Below are 21,585 nucleotides of genomic sequence, written 5' to 3'. Positions count from 1 at the left end.
ATCAACAGGTGCCCTATTAAAGCTCTCCAAGAAATTACACAAGTTTGTGTTCACATCTCACTTATCTCACTTGGAAGTTTGGATGTAACAAAAGCTCCATGGCCATAATGCTTAAGATCGAGAAGTCTTTTACACTACTGTAAGGAAGGGAATGCATGTACTTCAAATATCAAGACCCTTCTAATCAAAATTCAGGGTTTTTTCCACACATGTATATGTGGTGTATATTGCCCATTGATAAACTATTAGCTCTATCTAACAGCTGTTGGATTACAGTACTTCTTCTTGTTGCACACAAGTAAACACATGATATAACCATGCATGAAGATAAATCGGTGATAAAGACAGGAAAAAATTCAAAGTGGTGAAATATATAGAAAGTCTATGATAGTATGATTTCATATTGAATTCCTTCTACAAGGCCTCGCTGATACATGTAAGTATACTATTTCAGCTTTCTACATAAGGCAAATATAAAATCACACAATACAAATGACCTCTATATACACAGACCTAAACAATATGTCCCAGAATCACTGCTTCCCAAGATATAAAAGCTTATCTTGTGCTAAACCGTTCTTAAGTGTTGGTGACAGACAATTTTGATTCATTATAAACTTAATTTGTTATATCCAATAAATGCGTAATATGTTTTAAAAGTACAGGAATAAAAATAACTTTGCTCTATAAAGCGTGAATTCATTATAAGTGTGTTTGCTGTAACTGTGTTTTACTGTAAGCATGAATACATTATAAGTGTGTTTGCTGTAACCATGTTTTACTGTACTGAGGATGCAGTGAGTTTTCTTACCTTGGACAGGATGGGTACGGCCATACACCTCTACCACCCGGCAACTGCCAAAGTACTCAGTGAAGAGAGTAGTGTCGACAGTAGCAGACATTAAAATGACCCTCAGCTGGGGATAGGCGTGTACCATATCCCTCAACAACACCAAGAGAAAGTCAGTCTGTCAGTGAAATAATAATCTGGTAAAATTCATATATAAATATCTGACAGCAAAGCAATAGCTCTGTTAAAATTTATATATATATATATCAGATTTGTCATTGAAAATTAGCTCTGTTAAAATTTTATACCATGCTGGAATATATACATGTCAAAATATGATTTAGGTACATTATTTTACACAACAACTCCTTTTTGCTTACATTAATGTCTCTTTCATGGATTTCATCTACAATCACATGCGAGATTCCTCTCATTCCATTCTCCAATCTCCTCAATAAAGTTCCTAATCAAGAAATAAACAAGAAATGTTTGTAAAACATATATGCCCCCGGTGGTGCAAAATTGAAAAAGATTATACATATGCATCATTTAATTGATAGTAGTGCCAAAACAATTCAAGATATTGAGTGGACAATATCTTCCTTTGTTCAGAGTGGATTGACCCTTGACCATGTCACCTAAAAATCAATAGGGGTCATCTACTCCCTAGGATGTACCAGTGTACCAAATTTGGTGTCAATCAAGCAAATGATTCTTAAAATATAGGAGACAATCTATTATTATGTCCAGTTTGACCCTTAACCTTTTACCATGTAACCTCAAAATCAATAGGGAATATCTACTTCTTAGGAAGTACCAGTGTACCAAATTTGATATCTGTCAAGTAAAGGGTTCTGAAGATTGAGTGAACAGTCTATTTCTATGTCCAGTTTGACCTTTGACCATGTAACCTTAAATTCAATAGGGGTCATCTACCAATGTACCAAGTTTGATGTCTGTTAAGGAAAGGGTTCTCAAGATATTGAGTGGATAGTATCTTCCTATGTCCATAGTGGATTGACCCTTGGCCTGACCTGAAATCATTGAATTCAAGTCAAGGGTCAATCCAATAAGGGTTCTCTTCAACTCATATCATAACCAACCCACATAAGAAATATCATTACGATCAAGTGAATGGTTCTACAAATATTGAGTGGACAACATCTGGTCTACCAACCGACCGACATACTGACAGGTGCAAAGCAAAATGCCCCTCTTCTTTAAAGGGGGGGGGGGGGGGACATAAAAATTACAATCAAATAAAGGAAGCACTACAGTGTCATCCATTTTTCTACAAAATTGGGACAGTTGAATCAAATTCCTTACCCACTGTGCAGTATAGAATGGATCCATAGTATCTTGGGAATATAGACTCAAATCGCACACTGTAACCGGTGCTGATTCCGAGCTCCTCCCCTCGCTCCTGAGCAACACGCTCAGCGATGGAAACAGCTGAGATTCTGCGTGGTTGAGTGATTATTATACTGCAGTCTGCTCCTACACCCATTTCAATGGCCTTGTCCAGTATATACTGAGGGACCTACAAATACCACACTCAACCATTAAAGTCACTCATTTTCCTAGGAAATTAAATTTCAAATCTCCACCAACAAGAAATATTGAACTATGATAATGAAACATGAAATCAAGTACCTCTCAAACATGATTGCAATCCTAAAACCACATAATTCTAACCAAACTGAATTTTATAAGAGGATATTGTTCCAGCTGTCACGGTATGGACATGTACATGTGTACAGTAATACACAGTAACAGTGGACATGCTTATAATAAATCCATGCTTACAGCGAAGATATTTTCATTCCCTGTAAACTTATTGGATATAACAAATTACCTTTATAATGAATCAAAATTGTTCATCCCCAGCATTTCGCTATAAGTGAGATTTACTGTAATATAAAATGAATACCTTTCATGCAGACATTGACTTACCTGCGTCGTTTTCCCGCACCCTGTTTCTCCACGGATTAATGTAACAGGACTTTCTTCGATTATTTGAAGTATGTGGTCATGAGATTGATAGACCGGCAGTTTAGCACGGTCTTCCATCATCTGAAAAACCAAAAAAATGTCTTTAAATTTTATTCTAAGAAAAAAAATATCTGAATCTGCCTTTTTTGAAAACTTAGAAGATGATTTGAAGAACTCCACATTACCGCTTTCAGGTTCTCATTATGCTCCCTAGCCTGTTCCTGGTTGTTGTATAAATCCTCACTGATCTGAGGCATGGTGGCCTACAGCAGAAAAAAAGAGAATGCAAGGTACAAACACACAACGTCGCTGTAAACAAGCGGGCTCCGGATTTGTCCTCCTCTTAAATATGCATTCTTTATGGGATTTATGAGACTGAACACTGTTCGTTATCTTCGCCCTTTTTATCATCCATGTGTTAAATTTATTATATGTAAGTTGTGGACATTTTTCACCCTTGTTATGACCCATGGTTTGAACAAATTTGAATATACACTACATAATGTTGGTTTTTTTGCCTATAGTGCTTCCATAGATTTTTTTATGACCCAACTCTATTCACATGATCATCTTAAAATTCAAATTTAAATAATAGCATTTCCTTCTGGAAGAAGCATATCCCTTCTGCTTCATTTTCTCTACACAAAAGGGAGCTTTGTTTCAGTGAACCGGATAGAGTGGTTCTGAAGAAGTCAAGAATATGAATGTAAACAGTCAGGCTGGTGACAAAAAAATGTTCTGTCACACATGTTACAATATTGCATTAAATTTCTGTTCTTATAATGATCACACCAGTTTACATTGTACTACAGGGTTAGATAGCATTAGTTTTCATACTGTGGCTAGTGGTCCTTCATCAATGTTGCATGCAGACCAAGGGTTCCAGTTGGCTTGGGGTGGGGACCAGGGCACCACTCCCGAACTGTTCCTCTTCGGCTGGGGTTCAAACTCCTCTAGGGTGGTTCGTGTGACGAGAGAGTGTGGTTGACTAGGGTCAGCGCCCTGGAAGTATAAAAGTAAGCAATAAAACAAGACGTTGATATTTTGAACTTCTATGGAAATTATCTAAGACAAGTTAGTTGTAATGGCTGAAAATCCCTGATGCAGATTTCTCTTGAAATAAGCTCTAAAGCTTTCATGAGTTATCCTGATATTCACACCTACGCAACAGTATACAATTATGGACTGTTTAGCAGGGAGACATCACAAATTATCATGTCTTAGCAGGGTTATCACCCCGAGGGTGATAATTTGGGATGTCTCCCTGCTAAATATTCCATAATAATTTCATTACCCTGAAGAATGTGAACATTACAACAGATATCAAACATCTTCTGACTTGTACCATACTAATTTTCTTAATTTAAAACATTAACAAATTTGTAACAACTTTTTCTACAGAAAATTCTGATAAATTTTTAATAGTTTTTGAGGGGTGAAATCAATGTTACCCTCAACTACATGCAATAGTTTGTTTTACAATCAATGTTATGCATTTATTAAAACTGAGGTTTGAGAAAGTTAAACGAGCGAAAGTTTTCAATTGCGACTTCACAGTAGAATGACGCAAAACATAACATCAAGTGTAAACATTTCGTAATGGATTTCAAAACAAGAACGTAAACATCAAGTGAAATATGAATTAGAATGGGAATATTTTTATATCTCCCTTGTGCCATCAAAATTTATTCTCTAAAGGGAGACAACACAGTAGTCAACCTGCACATGAGGGAGACATCACAAATTGTCTCCCTTCACATGACCAGTCCTCAACCAGTGAAATTGACTGTATTATTCTGAAGGATAATAAGTATTTATTTAATCATTAACACCTACAAAGTTTGATATCACTTACTTCCTACAGGTAAAATAACAAAATATAGGTAGCATGTTGCCGTGTAACGTGTTACGGTCAGCTTGCTCACTGTATATGTGTTACGGTCACCCTGTGGAACTACAATCAAAGACGTCTTGAGCTGGGATTTTTTTCTTCATTCAATTATGTAAAAGTCCATTCCGGTAGACATAATGTTTTACACACTCTTTTCTTTACTATATCTTTGACAGTTATACATACATTGTACTTAACTTAAAGAAGTACTATTGTACCATTGTACAGTACCTGTATCTAGTGTTTGAGTGAATAAAAAGGGATGTGACTGAATTCCTCAGAAATTGGAGGAAAACTGGTCAAAAGGGGAGGAAAATATCATTTTCTGTCACTTTAGATCAAATCCAGAACGTTTCATTTTTTTGAAAATTGAGTGAATCTGAGGATTTCCTCTGAAAAGAAGAAAAATCACACTCCTGATAAATTGAATTTGAATTCAAATGACTGACTTTATCTGAAAATTCAAAAAATACAGAGTATACAAACTTTGACCTACTTGAGACAAAAACTTATTTTGACCTACTACAGATATGTATATTAATTTTGACCTACAATGTATCTGAGCTATAAATATTAATTAATCTTTAATCTATTTTAACCTACAGGCAACATGAATATTTCTTAATTTTGACCTACTGGAGGTATGAATATTGATAATTCTGATCTACTGGAGGTGTGAATATTAATATGTTTGACCTTCTGGAGGTATGAATATTAATAAGTTTGACCTACTGGAGGTATGAATATTGATAATTTTGACCTACTGGAGGTATGAATAACTTTGACCTACTGGAGGTATGAATATTAATAAGTTTGACCTACTGGAGGTATGATTATTGATAAGTTTGACCTACTGGAGGTATGAATATTGATAAGTTTGACCTACTGGAGGTATGAATATTGATAACTTTGACTTACTGGAGGTACAGGTTCAATGTTCCACTCCTGTAATGCTTTGTCTACGAGTTCCAGAGCATCAGGGTGAACAGACACTTCGTACAGCTCCAACTGTAATAGAAAACATTCATCAACTGCAAAATTTTCATTTCAACACTCCAAAAAGACATATTAATGTAAAACAGGTGTGTTCAGAACTAGAAAAGTACTAAGAGGAAGACAGGTTTGCCTGCTGCCCAATCATATTACAGTAAAACAGTTATACAGTGGAACCCCGTTATTACGTTCCCCCTTTATTACATTAGTCCGCATATTACGTTGGAATTTCAAAGCACAAAACCATTTCTTAACAAACCTATATAAAATAGACCTCGTTATTACGTTGTCCCAAGACGCCGGGACTCGGTATTACGTTGTAAAAATTCCGACAAAAACATAATAAACCCCTAATTATTCAACAGTGATTATCAAAATAATAAGCCATTCACACCTTGGCTGCCCCAGCAGGCAGTCACCACTTAAATTTCCTGGTCTGTTAGGGGATTAGAGACGCTTGACTGATCACGCTTTGATAGATCTAGTGACATCAACACAGGTGAATACCCTGTATCGAAGCCAGTGATAAGCAATTAAATGATGTTTATTTAGAAATTGTACCCAATAAAATTTTCTTCATTTTTCATATTTTGATGATCAAAGAAATAATAATTTCTCAACCATATGCATGTTTAGCATCGTGTGATTGCTTTCGATATTAAAACTCTATTTACGGATAGCATGTAGGACAAAATTTATCGTATCACAGTTGAAACAGCTTGAATAAAGGCTTGGACATACTTAGGTGAGAAAAGGTAGTGTTCAATTAAAACAATTGTCAGTTATTTTGACATAATAGTTTGGGTGTTGTTAAGATTTCGTCCATAAATACGCCGATCAAACTGCCCAGTGTTATCGGCCGATTCGTGTAAGGCATTTAGCTCAGTGAACATTTTAAAATCCCTTGATATCTTTTTTTGATGTGCACGTAATTTTAGTGCCATCATTTAGAGTTATGTGATCTTAATATTAGTGCATTATTTTTTAAAAGTGGATTGCGTTTGTTCTCTGTGTTAATCGTTGGTGAAAAAAGTGTGCAAGTGATGGATATCGTGTGCGTTTTGTGTCGTCGTTTTGTTGGTTTGTTTTGGGATGGGATTTATTAAATTGTGTTTTGTATCGTGTAGTAGAGATCTGACTTAAGAAAAACGATGATTTGTTATTTTTTGTTTTATGTACGAATGTTGAATACGAACCTAAATTTATATGAACGCATTATGTTAAAGTTGAACAAAATGGCGGAAACGAAAGCAGATCTGCAATGCTTATCAAAGCATTCTTATTTATCCTACACAAGAAATAAAGAAAAGGGATAAAAGCATGAAGAATTACGGACATTTAAGATAAGATGTAAATAAATCAAGTGTCATAGTCTTTAAAACAAAGACAGTATAGATATGTTCACACACACACCTTCACGGAGTATCAACGGAAGATATACAGTTTCCAAATGATATTTTTAATGGATTTCACTGGGAACATTTATTACGTTGACCCCGGTATTACGTTATTTTATCGCGACAAAATGGAAAACGTAATAACAGGGTTCCACTGTAGCAGATCTCCAGGACCAGTGAAAAAGAAATTCGTTATAACCAAACTTATATCCAATAAAAGTTTTGTTATTTTCCTCTCACAGGAAAATAAATATCACTTGTCAATAAGCATGAATTTGTTATAAATGTGTTTTACTGTACATGTGTACATTGCATACATAATACATGTAAATACTGTATTGTTTACAGTGATTAAAGGGACTGGTTCACGATTTTTGATAAAACTATTTTTCATTTTTGATGGTAAACATTAAAAATATAACTCATTTAATATTGATAGCCAAAATTTTAACCTTCTGAATGCAAGAATTAAAGCAATATTTTAGCCTTAAATCGGTGTTGTGTAAACAAAGACTCGAGTCTTTTTATGTATACAAACAAACAAGTGAAATATTGATTTTGTAATATAAAGCATCTTCATTTTGCATAGTCACAAATTTTAACTTTTAGATGACACATTTACCCCAAAACTGCTACGAAATGTGAACGATATAATAAACTTAGATCGATATCCATTTCTTTTGAAAATTTCATAAACAATAACATACCGCAATCTTTGTTTACAAAACAAATAATAAACTCTCTAAAATGAACTTCTTTGATAATGTATAACCTTAATTTTTATGTGAACTCTTTTAAACACATTAGACAGTAGATTTTGATCATTAAAAGTGAAAAAGAAAATTTGGGGGAAAATCGTGAATCAGTCCCTTTAAGCTATTAATAGGAATGAGTTACAAAACTTGACCTTGTCCTGGTCCTTCTTCTTGGTTTGCCCCGTGTAAGACTCGATGACCCCCATGTGATACAGTTGACGCACCAGGGACAAAGCACAGGACTTAGAGGCCACCTGTTTATTAGATCCATGTTCTCGGGCATGAATGTCTGAAAAAAGTGTCAGTCTCTAATTATCGCGAATTCTTATGTTATTTCTCTTTTTCCATGTCCATCAATTCATTTCTTTATACCTCTGTATAAATGACCATGAGAAAGTCTGTTAAATAAAATTGAACTTACTTTGGCGAATCCTATTTACATAGAACTTCATTTCTGCAATAAAGCTCCTGAAAATATTGAAGGATAATCAGATATTTTATATCAAATTATGATAACATTTCAAATAGTATAATGTTTCTAAAATTTCATTTCAGCAATAAAGCTCCTGAAAATACTGAATAATTAAATATCTTGTTTCAAATTATTATAACACATTTTTAATGGTACACTATTTTTCTAAAATCTGAAATAAAACTGTAAGAAGTGATAAGTTATTTGTGTAAAATGACACAAGAATATTGACATTTCCTAATTATGATTATAATTTGTGAATGTTGTGCATGCATCACTAGTCTTGTGAAGTTCAGCACTTCGTCTACATCAGTACATGGTTACTTACCACGTATACAGCTTCCTCTGAATCAGCCAACCAGAGCACTACTTGTGGCACAGCTCCATTGTGACTTCGAGGCAACCTTTTGTTGATCAGAAAATGTAAACATCAGACCACTGTTTGCACCATAGCTGTAGAGGTGTTTCCCACCAATAGAGCCATGTTTTCCTTCAATCTCTCCTGTTTATAATACACACCTTAAATCTGGTGAGCCCCTCCCCCCTCCTTCCCTTACTCAAAACTTCTTGAATAAAGGCTTCTGTTTTGTAAACATGTTAAATGCAACTGAATCTTTTCCATGTCCTTCGCTTATTCACATCAACATGGTATGAATCATGACGCATGTCAATATATGGTTCGTGTTTTGAAGCTTACTAATTTCAATCCATGTATCTGAGACTCTGCACTTCTGTATCCCTGGAGACATGTAATGATTGAGAGTAACAAATACATGTATTGCCCATTAGTCTGATGTCACATTCTGATATATCGAATACACTGTATTACTGATCAACAAAAAGTCACCAAAAACAACTACATTCCTGTGTCAATGTTTCACATGTCAAGAGGCAGACATGTGAACACGACTTAAAAGTGGCCAAGTTAAAACTCCATGGTTTCTTGAATTCAATTTTCACCTGTAAACTAGGAGTACAAATTTCTGTTGTAGTGCCCTGGTGTGCCAATATCTAAAGTCTATAAAATTTTCATTTCATAAATGCCTTGTAAAATATCAAAATAAACATGAACTGGTCCAGTCATGCTCATGTGTTGCTGAAACTGCAAAATATGATTAATAATTCATGCAGTGAAATATCAGTAACTATAATTCAATAAGCTCTAGTATGAAAAGGTTATTTAAAAACAAACAAAAGAAGTTTATGGATGGACTGTTTAAGAATCGCTTTCTTTGCTGTGAAGCGTACATGCACTGTCTGTGTATTTATCAGTCCGTGTGAGGACACTGGACAATGATATACAGGGACTACTGTCACACAGCTTCAAAAGGAAAACTTACATTTTGTACTGTGGTTTATTGTTATGCAAGTAAACTATGGTACTGCATGAATAAGCCAATAATCCACTCAAAGTTCATGAAATCAGTAATTCAATACTAAATAAAAGATATAAATGATTTTTTTCTAAATTATGAAGTTAGAAATATGCAACAGAATGCCGCCAAGAAAGGAATGTTTTTACCATTATTTATCAGCCCTATGAACGAAGATACCCTTCAATTTTATCAAAATGGCAAACGGAAAGTTCAATATGGGTGTGTTACAAATCAAAAAGCATCAAAGCAAACAAAGTCTTGTATGTAGAATCCCAACATCATCAATATGCAAGAGTTCAGCAAATCAATGAAAAAGGGTATTGTCCCTTCAGTTTCACTCTGGGGAAATGTTTCCCAAAGTCATCACCCACAATAGTTTCCAGATATTCTATGTACTGTATTAAGGTTACTGTAGTAATGATAAATTTATTATATAACCCTTGTATATTTTTGAATCCACATTTATAAGATAATGAATGTAATCCAAATTATCTAAAACACAGACATACAATGAAATTATGTTTTGTGTATGCAGTTTTGTTTGTGACGCGGTCAATATTTTCCACAGAAAACGTTGCGTCGATGCATTGTGACGTCATGATCAGTTTCAGAGGATACTGATACGGAATCAGAAAACCAGTGTGGTAATCTAGAAAATCAGATCACTTTCTGTGAAATCAACAGTATAAAAAAAACCCGAAACATTGATGGGTATACATGTATAATAACATGTTTTATATCTATGAACTTATTGAAAATACAGTTATCAACAGAGCCAAATAAGAATGAATGTACCTGCTTCTTTCTTAGCTAGTGGCAAAAATTAAGTAGTTTTCTTTTTGAATTAAGCATATGACACAGTCCCTAGATATCATTTCATTAAAGGAGATAAACAAATATAACTTACATATTCAGAGATGTTGGGCTGTGTTATAGTGAAATAAGGCAGCACACAACAGACAATAATAAACAAACAATTTGAAAAGGTGAAGATAACTAACAGTGACCACTCTCATAACTCCTGTAAAGAATAGTTACAAAATTTAGAGTTTGGCGAACACACCAGAGATGTCAGAATCACAATTTCCTACAAATACACACATCTACACAGCATGTTCTTATTCACTACAAAGTTTCATGAAATTCTGTTCAGCGGTTTCAGAGGAGTTGCACTGACAAGAACAGGACTGACAAAAGCTTAAAGAGAAAAAAATTAAATCGGAGTTTTCTGCAACATAGTAAGTCCTTATTAATTACATGTACCAAGTTTCATGAACAGAACTGACTGATGGAAAGGTCAAAAACATTATTCCTTCCACAACTTGTTGTGTGCGGTATAATTATTGATGCATGGCATGATGCTAGTAAAAAATCTGGAAGATATCAATATCCAAGATGCAAATCACATGTACATGTCTCATTTCAGTTTGTCCTGTATAATATTTCTAACTGAAAAAATAAGGAAATAGATTAAAATACATCGAAGAATTTGTTTTGTTATCAGCTCTTAAGCTTTTAAGGAAAATTGGAGATTTTATGAGTTTTTTAACTTAAAATTAATCCTACTCTTGACAACTTTCAGTTACAGTGGAAATGAAAGTTAGAAAGTTATGCACAACTGATAGACCTCTAGTTCCTGCATGGTTTCCAGTGATTTACATGTATTTTATCATTCCTAATTCACAAGGTTCTGAGTTCCCTACACAAATGTACTGTATCATTCTCAAGTATGTGCGCATTTCTAACAGAGATATACCCCAATACAAAGATTCCTTTCAAGCTACATGTACAAGGTCTAATAAACAAATACACGACAGCAACACAGACTCCTCTACATATTATCATGCTTCTTTATCTCCTACTGCTTCAAAGTAAACAGATGATAATGAAACTCTTCCATGTTATTGACAGGTTTCGCTAGAGGAACCTCATTAAAGATCGATGTTCTCCATGTTTTACTCTTCAAGTGATTTTTGCATCCTTTACTTTAAAAATAAAAGTTTTTCGTTAAAATTTTTCCTAACTCTCAAGCTGGTAAACACTGACTAGCATGACTTAGTATTAAAGGTGTGACATAAAGGTAATAATGTAACTACTATAATGTCGTCATCAAACAACGGGATACACAACCGTTACTCACCTGTTGTGATCAGGTCCGACCATACTGTACTTATAGTCTGTCTGGATCTTATTCTGCTGCAAAAACTGGTGAAGTCGACTCTTAGCATTCTCCAAAGTCCAGTTCCCGTGAATGTCCGCGTTAAAATCAACATCCTCCGACTACAAAAAAATTCCATACATATTTTTCTTACAAATATTTTGTTTGGTGTTGTGGCATTTCATTTCCTCTCCAACTATACAGTAAAACACAGTTATGGTGAAGCTCCAGGACCAGTGAAAAACAAAAAATAACTAAACTTTGTTATATCTGATACAATTTGCTCTCATAGGGGAATAAATATCACTTTGCAATAAGCGTGAATTTGTTATAAGTGTGGTCGTTATACATGTAAGTGCGTTTCACTGTAGCATCATTTTGAGATGTTTGGCTGCGTTTCACTGTAGCATCATTTTGAGATGTTTGGCTGCGTTTCACTGTAGCATCATTTTGAGATGTTTGGCTGCGTTTCACTGTAGCATCATTTTGAGATGTTTGGCTGCGTTTCACTGTAGCATCATTTTGAGATGTTTGGCTGCGTTTCACTGTAGCATCATTTTGAGATGTTTGGCTGCGTTTCACTGTAGCATCATTTTGAGATGTTGGCTGCATTTAAGCAAGAAGTTTTATCATTACCTCCTCTAACACTCGCTTCTCTGCAATTCTTTCTAGATAACTAAGTGGTGGCCCTCTCTCATACGGAGCAACTTCTCGCTGCTGCTGCCTGAACTCTCCTTCTTCGTTTCCACCTCCATCTACAGAAATAAATCACCCCTATTCATTAATTACAGTTTGCACATTTTCCCATGTGTGTCAACATCTTAAAACCCATCCTTCCGGGGGGAAAAAGATAGTGGTATAAATATTGTAATTATGAGAAAAATAACTCATAATAACAAGATTTCTTTCTGTAATAATGAAAATAATGCTCTCATAATTATGAGAAAAAACATTTTTTCAGCGATACTAATTGGCTTTTGTAGTTTAACACTGCATATTTAAACGAAAAAGAGGAATATGGCCCATGATTACAATATAATTCTGAGAAAAATCCATCCCTAAATAGAACATTTGCTCCTGTCTGCAAATCTGACATTATTTTAACATTAGTTTTATGCTGTACCTAGTCCCAATGACTGATGTGGTGCATTTAGTCCTCCTGGCAGGCCTACAAACCCCGGCCCCCCAGAGATCCCCGGCTCTCTCTCACTCTGACCAACAGAAGGCTACAAGAAGAAATTATCTTATCTAAAACATACATTATCTTATCTAAAACATACATTATCTTATCTAAAACATACATAGTCTTATCTAAAACATACATTGTCTTATCTAAAACATACATTATCTTATCTAAAACATACATTATCTTATCTAAAACATACAGCGTCTTATCTAAAACATACATTATCTTATCTAAAACACTGTCTTATCTAAAACATACATCGTCTTATTTAAAACATACATTATCTTATCTAAAACATACATAGTCTTATCTAAAACATACATTGTCTTATCTAAAACATACATCGTCTTATCTAAAACATACATTATCTTATCTAAAACATAAATTATCTTATCTAAAACATACATCGTCTTAACTAAAACATACATTATCTTATCTAAAACATACATCGTCTTAACTAAAACATACATTATCTTATCTAAAACATACATTATCTTATCTAAAACATACATTGTCTTATCTAAAACATACATTGTCTTATATAAAACATACATCGTCTTAACTAAAACATACATCGTCTTATCTAAAACATACATGTATAAACATTTTCATGTTCATTTGACACATGTTTAAAATATTTAATTTAAACAATATTTTATTATGTAGAAAACATAAATGGATTGGACAACAGGCATTGCCTATATAAGCCCTCTCCATATGTGTAAAATATCTCCATGTAAGGCAGTTATGTTCGGTGACAATTTGTAAAATTAATGATGAATACTACATGATATTATGAATGAATGCATACAGTCTGAGTGTATTATTAGAGAGAATCATGAAAGACATCTGTTAAATTTGTATATCCATCAAAGTTCATTTAAATTTACAACAAAATGAATGTGTACGTGGTTTAGATATCATGAGAAAAGTCTTCATTCAAAAGGTCTAAAACTGACCTTTGTGAACTGTACCATTCTCATCTTAGTTATTCAATAATGCAGTATAAAATCTAAACTCATCATGCAATTTCTGACTCTTTAATTAATAGCATCTATGCATCATTTAGCACAGCTACTAAATGTACTAAATGCCATTCTGTTGTACTACTTGGCTTACTTGCTTAAAAAGCCTTTGGAAATACTAAATGATAAGATACATAATTTGTACCATCTCGAGCGCTGGAACTTCGGCTTGCTGGACTAGTCCCTGTCGTACTAGATACTGAACAAAGTCTTTGGCAGCATTCGTCTGGGCGTCCTTTTTATTTGTGGAATTTCCAACAGCAAGGTAGTCAAAGCCATCAGCTCTCACCTAGTGTTCAAAATAACGATAGATGTACAACCGATTAAAAAGTATCCCATCACAGGCTTGATCTTTTTTACTGAATACATAACAATACATGTACAGTAATACATGGTATATAGCAAAACTCCAGGACCAGAGAAACTGTTCATTATAACCAAACTTCATTATATCTATTACACTTTTTGTTACTTTCCTTCCATAGGAAAAAGAAAATATCGCAATAACCACGAATTCGCTACATGTTCATTATAAGCATGTTTTCCTGTATTACCGCCCAGTATGCTAATAATTAATTTGTAAAATTGACAGCTTATGATTAAAAAACAATCATTGAATATATTTACAAATCTAAATTTATTTATGTAAATTTTTCCATACAAATTTTCATTTAAAAAACCCACCAAACCAAATCAATCTATGATTATGATGTCATATATTCAGAACACCTTCTGTGTGTCAAAGGCTATAGACCAATCACGTGTCAAAGGCTATAGACCAATCACATAGTTACAATGCGTTTACACCTATAGTAGATGGAATAGCTTGGTACTATATAATATTGCCAGGGCTTTATAAATTTTAATAATAGTACTAGACAATAATGAGTATATGTTGTGTTTTATTTCACACTTACAGAATATTTTAGAGAAATGTACAAAATGCTATTTTAAAATTAACATCCACATTTGAGTTTGCATAAATTGTGGCTTGATTCACCTATAATAAGTTTAGAATTCATCAACATTTCAACAATGAATTCAACAAATGTATTAAGTTCAAAATTTGGGATTGAAGGTGGTTTTCCTAAGCCTTTTCCTTGTTGCTTTATAAGTTAAATGAATATTAGCTAACAAAGAGGAGGTAACTCCATTTACCTAGTTGCAAGGTTTGAATGGCAGAGAAGCCACAAATTTGAAATACACATGAGTTTTAGCATTTTGAGTTATATGCCCCTGATTTATGTTTTAAAGTAAATGTCTAGTGGAGTATGCTTTGATAGGCAAGAGGTATTACCCGCCAGAGTTAGGTAATGTCAGAGAATCTTAGCTTGTTAGAATGGGTTCAAATCTTATTGGAGACTTTAAACTTCTTTTACCCTTTACTTTACAAAAACTCTATCTTTAATTTGGTTGTATCATTTCATTATTACTTGAGTAACATATCAGGTAAAAGTTTATTGCAATGTATGAAAACATGGATAACCTTTCTTCCAATTTTTTTGCATGTAAATTACCAAACCTGAGGACATGAATAAACATAGAATACAAAATGATACCGATACTACCACTTACGTAAAAGATATAAATGATATCAGTACTACCACTTACGTAAAAGATATAAATGATATCAGTACTACCACTTACGTAAAAGATATAAATGATATCGATACTACCACTTACGTAAAAGATATAAATGATATCAGTACTACCACTTACGTAAAAGATATAAATGATACACATGAATGACAAAGCTCAAACAGTTATCTCTCTTTGTCAACAACTACTGCAGAATGCTCCCAAACTTTAATCAAACCTATAATTTTGTGACAAGATTTCATGTAATCTTGTTTGGTTTTTTGGTTTTTGCACTCTGCTACGCTAGCCTTGGCCTAACCATCAATGTCTACTGTAATGCATCACATTTGTTTTATTTGAATCCAAGTCAAACGTACCTCACACTTAAACCTTGGCTTGTGCTTCGATCCTGTCTGGGAAAATTCATATGCCGGTGTTGCTTTACGTTTTCCCAACCAGGCATATAAAAACTGCTTCATGTCTCCCATGATGCACCTGGAAAAAAAGCATATGAATTTTCATAATGACATGAACTTGTTCACCTATCATCATCTGTAAACAAAATCCAACAATTAAAAATATAATTTTTCCAGAAACTTTTAACAAATCAAATATAATATGAAACCCACAACTTTATGTTGACGAAAGTATATAAGTAATTCAGACTTAGAATATTTCAAAATGTCCCTAATAATCCAAGCTTCCTCAAAATTTTCTTAAATTAATCACCTACAGTATTTTGGATACAAAAGTACATGTACTCTATTGTACTCTGAATAAAAATGAAAAGTACATTTATAATCTAATCTACCAAGCAAGAGGTTCTGAAGCAGGATACTTCTGATTTGGCCTCACAATAAGCATGTCTATAAAGTAAGGATGTGCAAGAGCACACTGAATTGACCAATGAGAGAGCGTCTTCCATTTTTGCTGATTGAGGAAAAGTTCCTGTGGTTCAAAAATGATAGAAAATGCATTGCTTCTCCACACATATTGCAAGTGCAAACACATGTTACAGACCTGATTTTGCAGTGAAATTAAAAAGCTGATTTAAAGACTACCCCTAGTAGGGGTCTGGGGGCCGCCTAGGCCCCAAGATGCTTTGGGGTAAATGGTGCAAAATCCTGCATTCTGAGCATTTCTTGGCACTTCTTTTTTACTTTCAAATTGTCTACTTCTTAAACAAAACTTTTATGTTGCATATACTTTCTTAATACTTAAATGTTTTCTTTACCCCTAGGTTAATACATTAAAAATGAATTCATGTTCAATGTAAAAGGAGATTTCAATCAACATACCTTATTACATAGACACAACAATGTACATGCATTTACAAATATATGTGCATTAATTCTTGCATCATTCCAATTCTTAATTCACTTTCTATTGTGTTTCCTTATTTCAGCTACTGATATGTCATGTTTGATGTGAGTCAGTCTAGCCTTTTTTGCAGCTTTGTCATAGAGTTTCTTAGCCTTCCTTTTGGTTTAAATAACCCAGCCTTCCTTTTGGTTTAAATAACCCTTAATTAAGTTAACTGAGAAAGTAAAAATATCATGAGCTCTGCTATCTACATAGCAATTACCATAACAGAGGAAATGAAGGAAATTCGGGTTATAACAGTTGGAGATGTTTATAGAGTGCCTTTAATCATGAAGTATTGCTAAATGAGTTGAATAAGGGAGGATTACGGATGATATGATCTTTTTACTTGGTTTTTCCATGAAAGGTACTGTAGTTTACTTATCGGAGGGAAAAATAAGACATTAAAGAAATATTAGGTCAAATTTCGGTTTCTGAGAAGGTACTGATGAATCCCTGTTTATTGTTATCGTAAATCAATGAAATTTACATTATTTCGAAGTTAACAGAAAAGCTTTGATTGGTTCTACTAGATCTCATGCAATTTTCTTGTTGATGTGCTGTTCCATGCCAAGCATCTACGTGACGAGTAACTGATTTCTATGTGGCATAATTGGCAAAAGGCCTTCCCGCTAAAATTAATCATCGTTCACCTTTTCTCCAACCACTCTCATCTCCATGGGGTTTTAATACCTTTATCGACTTTAGAACACTTTTATTCTCCAACTCACATTGTAGGATTTCGGCATCCATTACGGATTTACCGCAACCTATGTTCTCATTTAAACTACCATCGATTGGTTAAACATACACTACTAGCTTCCAAGAACCAATAAAATTGTGTGTTACGTCGATTTATTAAAGTTAGTATAAAAGGATCTAAAATAGATTCACTGGACAAAAATGGTCATGAATATCTTTCCTGAATTTATCAAAAATAAGGAATACAAATTCATAAATGAATTGCATGAATTTAAAGAGTGGAATTCCGCTAAAAAGCAGAAGAAAATCAGGTCTGATATTTGGTATATTCTAACAAACTAAACTATGATCTCTCCTGATCGAATGAGACTTTAACATCTGTAAAATATAAAAAGGAGATGAATGGTAATTTGAGTAGCAATCTCTGAGATTCTGGATTGCCCTTCCCTAGATGGTGTCAAATTTTAATAAAACTAAAAATTCGTGATGAGAACATAAATTTTATGATAAAATAACTTGTAGAATAATCATTTGATTACTGAATCCTCGCGTCTTGTTCGAAAATTAAGTTGTAAATGGTAGGCAAAGTAGCGACACCAGCTGGTGTCGCTGAATTCTTACTTTCGCTTTGACTAGGCCTAATTCTGCCTTGCATAAAAGCGGGGGCAAGAGCCAAGAGGAATTTCGGATTACAATATAGTCATTTTTGCTTTGACTAGCAAAAATATTTGTATGTCCTGTGCATACTACTGGACATAAAAATTTCGTACAAGAAATAAAAGCATGCACTTATAAATGAATACCTTGCTTTTCTTTATCGATGTTAAAATTGATATGCGTCTTCCATTTATGGCAGATGTTAATTCGTACAATATATTCTCGTACTTTGTCACTGTCCTAAACAATACTAATGTGAAGTTTGTTTATCACCAACAATCAATGGAAAATATCAATAACATGTAGCTATACAGTAGCCACCATATATAATACTGACGAATGTTTTATGAGAAGTTATCTATGATGGAATAAGATATAGACCAACTTGGCAAACACCGATCACCCGCGTTATTGTCAGCGACCAGAAAACTAGAAATTGTCACATTGGGTTTCAATATGGAATGTTTGACATTAGATTTCGGCCCGTTTGAAGCCGTTCACCGCTGGAGGAGAATGCCAGAGTGTGATGAATTTGTTGGGGCGAGGTACCATTGACTTGTTTCAGTTATAATTGTAATCCGATTCATTTGACTAATTCTGGTAGTAGTGGTACCCCCGCCCCTCTCTCTGATTGGCATGGGATTTCAGTAATGCTTCACACTGACTGAGTCGACTATGCACCACATGTTTATTCATAAAACCGTGGGTGATAATCAGAAGAATTTCGGATTTATGTGGTCACTGTCAGCATTAGTTAGACACTAAATCTCAGTTTAGCTATATTAATCTCAGCGAGATTCGTCGAGGCTGGATATTTGGACTGACACCTCTTCGGAAATCCAAATATCCAGCCTCGATGAATCTCGCTGATATTATAGCTATGTATGAGTTTATTTTAAAACTAAAAGCAATATAGCTTTATAAAACTATTTGAAATAGGTTAGATTGAATTACTTTGAATATCTAAGTGCCATGACATAGCCAAAAAGTCGCATGATAATTTTTTAACTGTATGTTTATCTTTCTTATACTTTGAACTATAACCATAACTTAATTTCAGCGAGATTTGTAGAGGCTGGATATTTGGACTGAGTCGTCCAACTGACGGCTCTTCTAAAGAGGTACACGTCAATCCAAATATCCAGCCTCAACGAATATCACTTCTTATTAGAGTTTATAACAACACTATGTCGTTTTAAGAATTTTCATGAAAAGTGGATTTCATTTGTACCATTAACTGTCCACTACACTTTGTGCATTGATGCATAGATAAGTATGTTGAAAAAAATTCTTACATTTTCTTTTTGATCTATCGTGATATGCTGTGATATTTTACCTGAATAAAATGAAATGAATTTTTTTTTTTACAGACGAAGCAAGCACACAGTAGTGGCCTATAAGGATGCCATATACGTCTTTGGTGGTGACAATGGGTATTCTTCAATTTGATTTTTCTTCTGACATAATAAGGACCCCGCATTGAAAATTCAGAAGCCCTATAGGAGTCGCATAATGTTTGTCCACCAGTGCTACCACTCATCTTCACTTTTTAGCTCACCTGAGCCAAAGGCTCAAGTAAGCTTTTCTAATCAAAAGTTGTCCGATGTCTTTCGTTCGCGTCGGTGTAAACTTTTCACATTTTCAATCTCTTCTCCAGAAGCACTGGGTCAATTTCAACCAAACTTGGCACAAAGCATCATTGGGTGAAGGGCTTTCAAGTTTGTTCAAATCATGACCTGAGGGTAGGATGGGGCCCTAATAGGGGATCAAATATTTACATACAAATATGTAGGGAAAATCTTTAAAAATCTTCTCAAGAATCACTGGGCCAGGAAAGTACAAATTTACAAGAAAACTTCCTGACATAGTGCAGATTCAAGTTATTATTAAAATCATGGCTCTGGGGGTTAGTATGAGGCGACAATAGGAGATCAAAGTTTTACATACAAATATATACAGAATTTAAAAAAAAAAAATCTTCTTCTCAGGAACCATTGGGCCAGAGAAGTTTACTTTTACATGAAAGCTTCCTGACATAGTGCAGATTCAAGTTTGTAAAAATCATGGCCTTCGGCTATAGGTTGGGGCCACAATAGGGATTAAAGTTTTACATGTGAATATAATGGGGAAGTCTTTAAATATGGGCCAAGGTGACTCATGTGAGCGATGTGGCCCATGGGCCTCTCGTTATGTCAAAGGTCAAGGACAGCAGACCTTCCCACTAGGTTTACTACACTTAATAATTTAAAACTTATATTTCATGTAAAAGTAACTGATCTTGCAGTTGAACATGGAAATGCAGATCTGGGAAAAGAACACAATCGCTCCCTTTTGTCATTGCTGACATTAATGAATTCTGTGCCATTAGCACTAATACATGTAAAATAAGAATTAAGTTTTCTGTGGAGCCCTACCTGACAGAGTTAATTTTCTAGTTTTGTACTTAAAAATGTAAGAGTTTTGACTTTCTCTTAATTCTTTGAAAAACTTTAAGGTTTTGTGTAATATTGCTTTATACATATGTACCCGTTAACTTAGATATATGTTTGCTATTCCAGCAAAAACATGCTGAATGACTTGTTGCGGTTTGATGTTAAGGATAAATCTTGGGGCAGGTAATTAAAAATTTTCCTGAATTCAGAAAATAGAATCATTTCTTGCTTATCAAATTGAAAGATTCCACAGATGTTTTGTGAGCAGGGGGCAAGATAGAATGGCAACTGAGAGTAGTGATTATTCCTTTTCAGGGCATTCACCACAGGGACTCCGCCAGCTCCCCGATATCACCATTCTGCTGTTGTTCACGAAGAAAGCATGTTTGTATTTGGTAAGGCTCAGTCATGTATTGATAAAAAGAGATACAATTTATTCAGTCCTTCTTTTCAATTTACTAAAAAAAAAGCAGCATTTTTTAATTAATGCAGTATATTATGCTTTCATTTTAGGTGGGTACACAGGTGATATCCATTCTAATTCGAACCTGACCAATAAAAATGATCTGTTTGAGTACAGGTTTGCCAAAGGACAATGGGTCGAGTGGAAATACGAAGGAAGGTGGGTGCAAGATATAGGAAAAAGTCCTCCATGAAAAATGTACTACAATGTAAAATTATAATCATTTGTTAATTGATTTATGACATGGTAAGTCTTCAATGTAATTGTAAAGGCCCAGCAGGTATCTGTTGTAATAGCTTTTCTACAATCCCACTATAAGATTTGTAAATTAATTTCTCTTTGATACACATATAAAA

The 21,585-nt window shown here is 34.1% G+C and overlaps 2 protein-coding genes across 3 annotated transcripts in view; one reads left to right on the top strand and one right to left on the bottom strand.

Annotated features, from left to right (window-relative positions):
• The window catches only part of LOC125657859 (ATP-dependent RNA helicase A-like), a 32,356-nt gene extending 13,804 nt beyond the window's left edge, over positions 1 to 18,552 (bottom strand). Inside the window, exons 1-15 of one of the 2 annotated variants that reach the window (XM_048888707.2) lie at positions 18,481 to 18,552; positions 15,991 to 16,108; positions 14,181 to 14,324; positions 12,948 to 13,050; positions 12,461 to 12,579; positions 11,807 to 11,946; positions 8,240 to 8,286; positions 7,971 to 8,107; positions 5,592 to 5,681; positions 3,620 to 3,784; positions 2,968 to 3,045; positions 2,744 to 2,863; positions 2,117 to 2,330; positions 1,171 to 1,253; positions 812 to 968 (exon numbers count right to left, since the gene is read on the bottom strand). In XM_048888707.2, coding sequence (XP_048744664.2) covers positions 812 to 968; positions 1,171 to 1,253; positions 2,117 to 2,330; positions 2,744 to 2,863; positions 2,968 to 3,045; positions 3,620 to 3,784; positions 5,592 to 5,681; positions 7,971 to 8,107; positions 8,240 to 8,286; positions 11,807 to 11,946; positions 12,461 to 12,579; positions 12,948 to 13,050; positions 14,181 to 14,324; positions 15,991 to 16,101 — 1,708 coding nt within the window. In that variant the 5' untranslated portion in view covers positions 16,102 to 16,108; positions 18,481 to 18,552. Of the gene's footprint in view, positions 1 to 811; positions 969 to 1,170; positions 1,254 to 2,116; positions 2,331 to 2,743; positions 2,864 to 2,967; positions 3,046 to 3,619; positions 3,785 to 5,591; positions 5,682 to 7,970; positions 8,108 to 8,239; positions 8,287 to 8,618; positions 8,695 to 11,806; positions 11,947 to 12,460; positions 12,580 to 12,947; positions 13,051 to 14,180; positions 14,325 to 15,990; positions 16,109 to 18,480 lie in introns of those variants that run through there. The other variant, XM_048888726.2, reaches the window with a different exon arrangement.
• A 174-nt stretch (positions 18,553 to 18,726) lies between these two features.
• LOC125659669 (uncharacterized) overlaps positions 18,727 to 21,585 on the top strand; it is a 62,339-nt gene continuing 59,480 nt past the window's right edge. The window contains exons 1-5 of the mRNA XM_056142964.1: positions 18,727 to 18,879; positions 19,705 to 19,767; positions 20,893 to 20,949; positions 21,082 to 21,161; positions 21,280 to 21,388. Of these exons, the coding sequence (XP_055998939.1) occupies positions 18,791 to 18,879; positions 19,705 to 19,767; positions 20,893 to 20,949; positions 21,082 to 21,161; positions 21,280 to 21,388 (398 nt within the window). The 5' untranslated portion in view covers positions 18,727 to 18,790. The remainder of the gene's footprint in view (positions 18,880 to 19,704; positions 19,768 to 20,892; positions 20,950 to 21,081; positions 21,162 to 21,279; positions 21,389 to 21,585) is intronic.

The sequence above is a fragment of the Ostrea edulis genome, chromosome 1 (genome assembly GCF_947568905.1).
Source record: "Ostrea edulis chromosome 1, xbOstEdul1.1, whole genome shotgun sequence".
NCBI lineage: Eukaryota > Metazoa > Mollusca > Bivalvia > Ostreida > Ostreidae > Ostrea > Ostrea edulis.
Note: the sequence above shows the minus strand (reverse complement) of the source record. Positions and strands in the feature narration are given on the sequence as shown.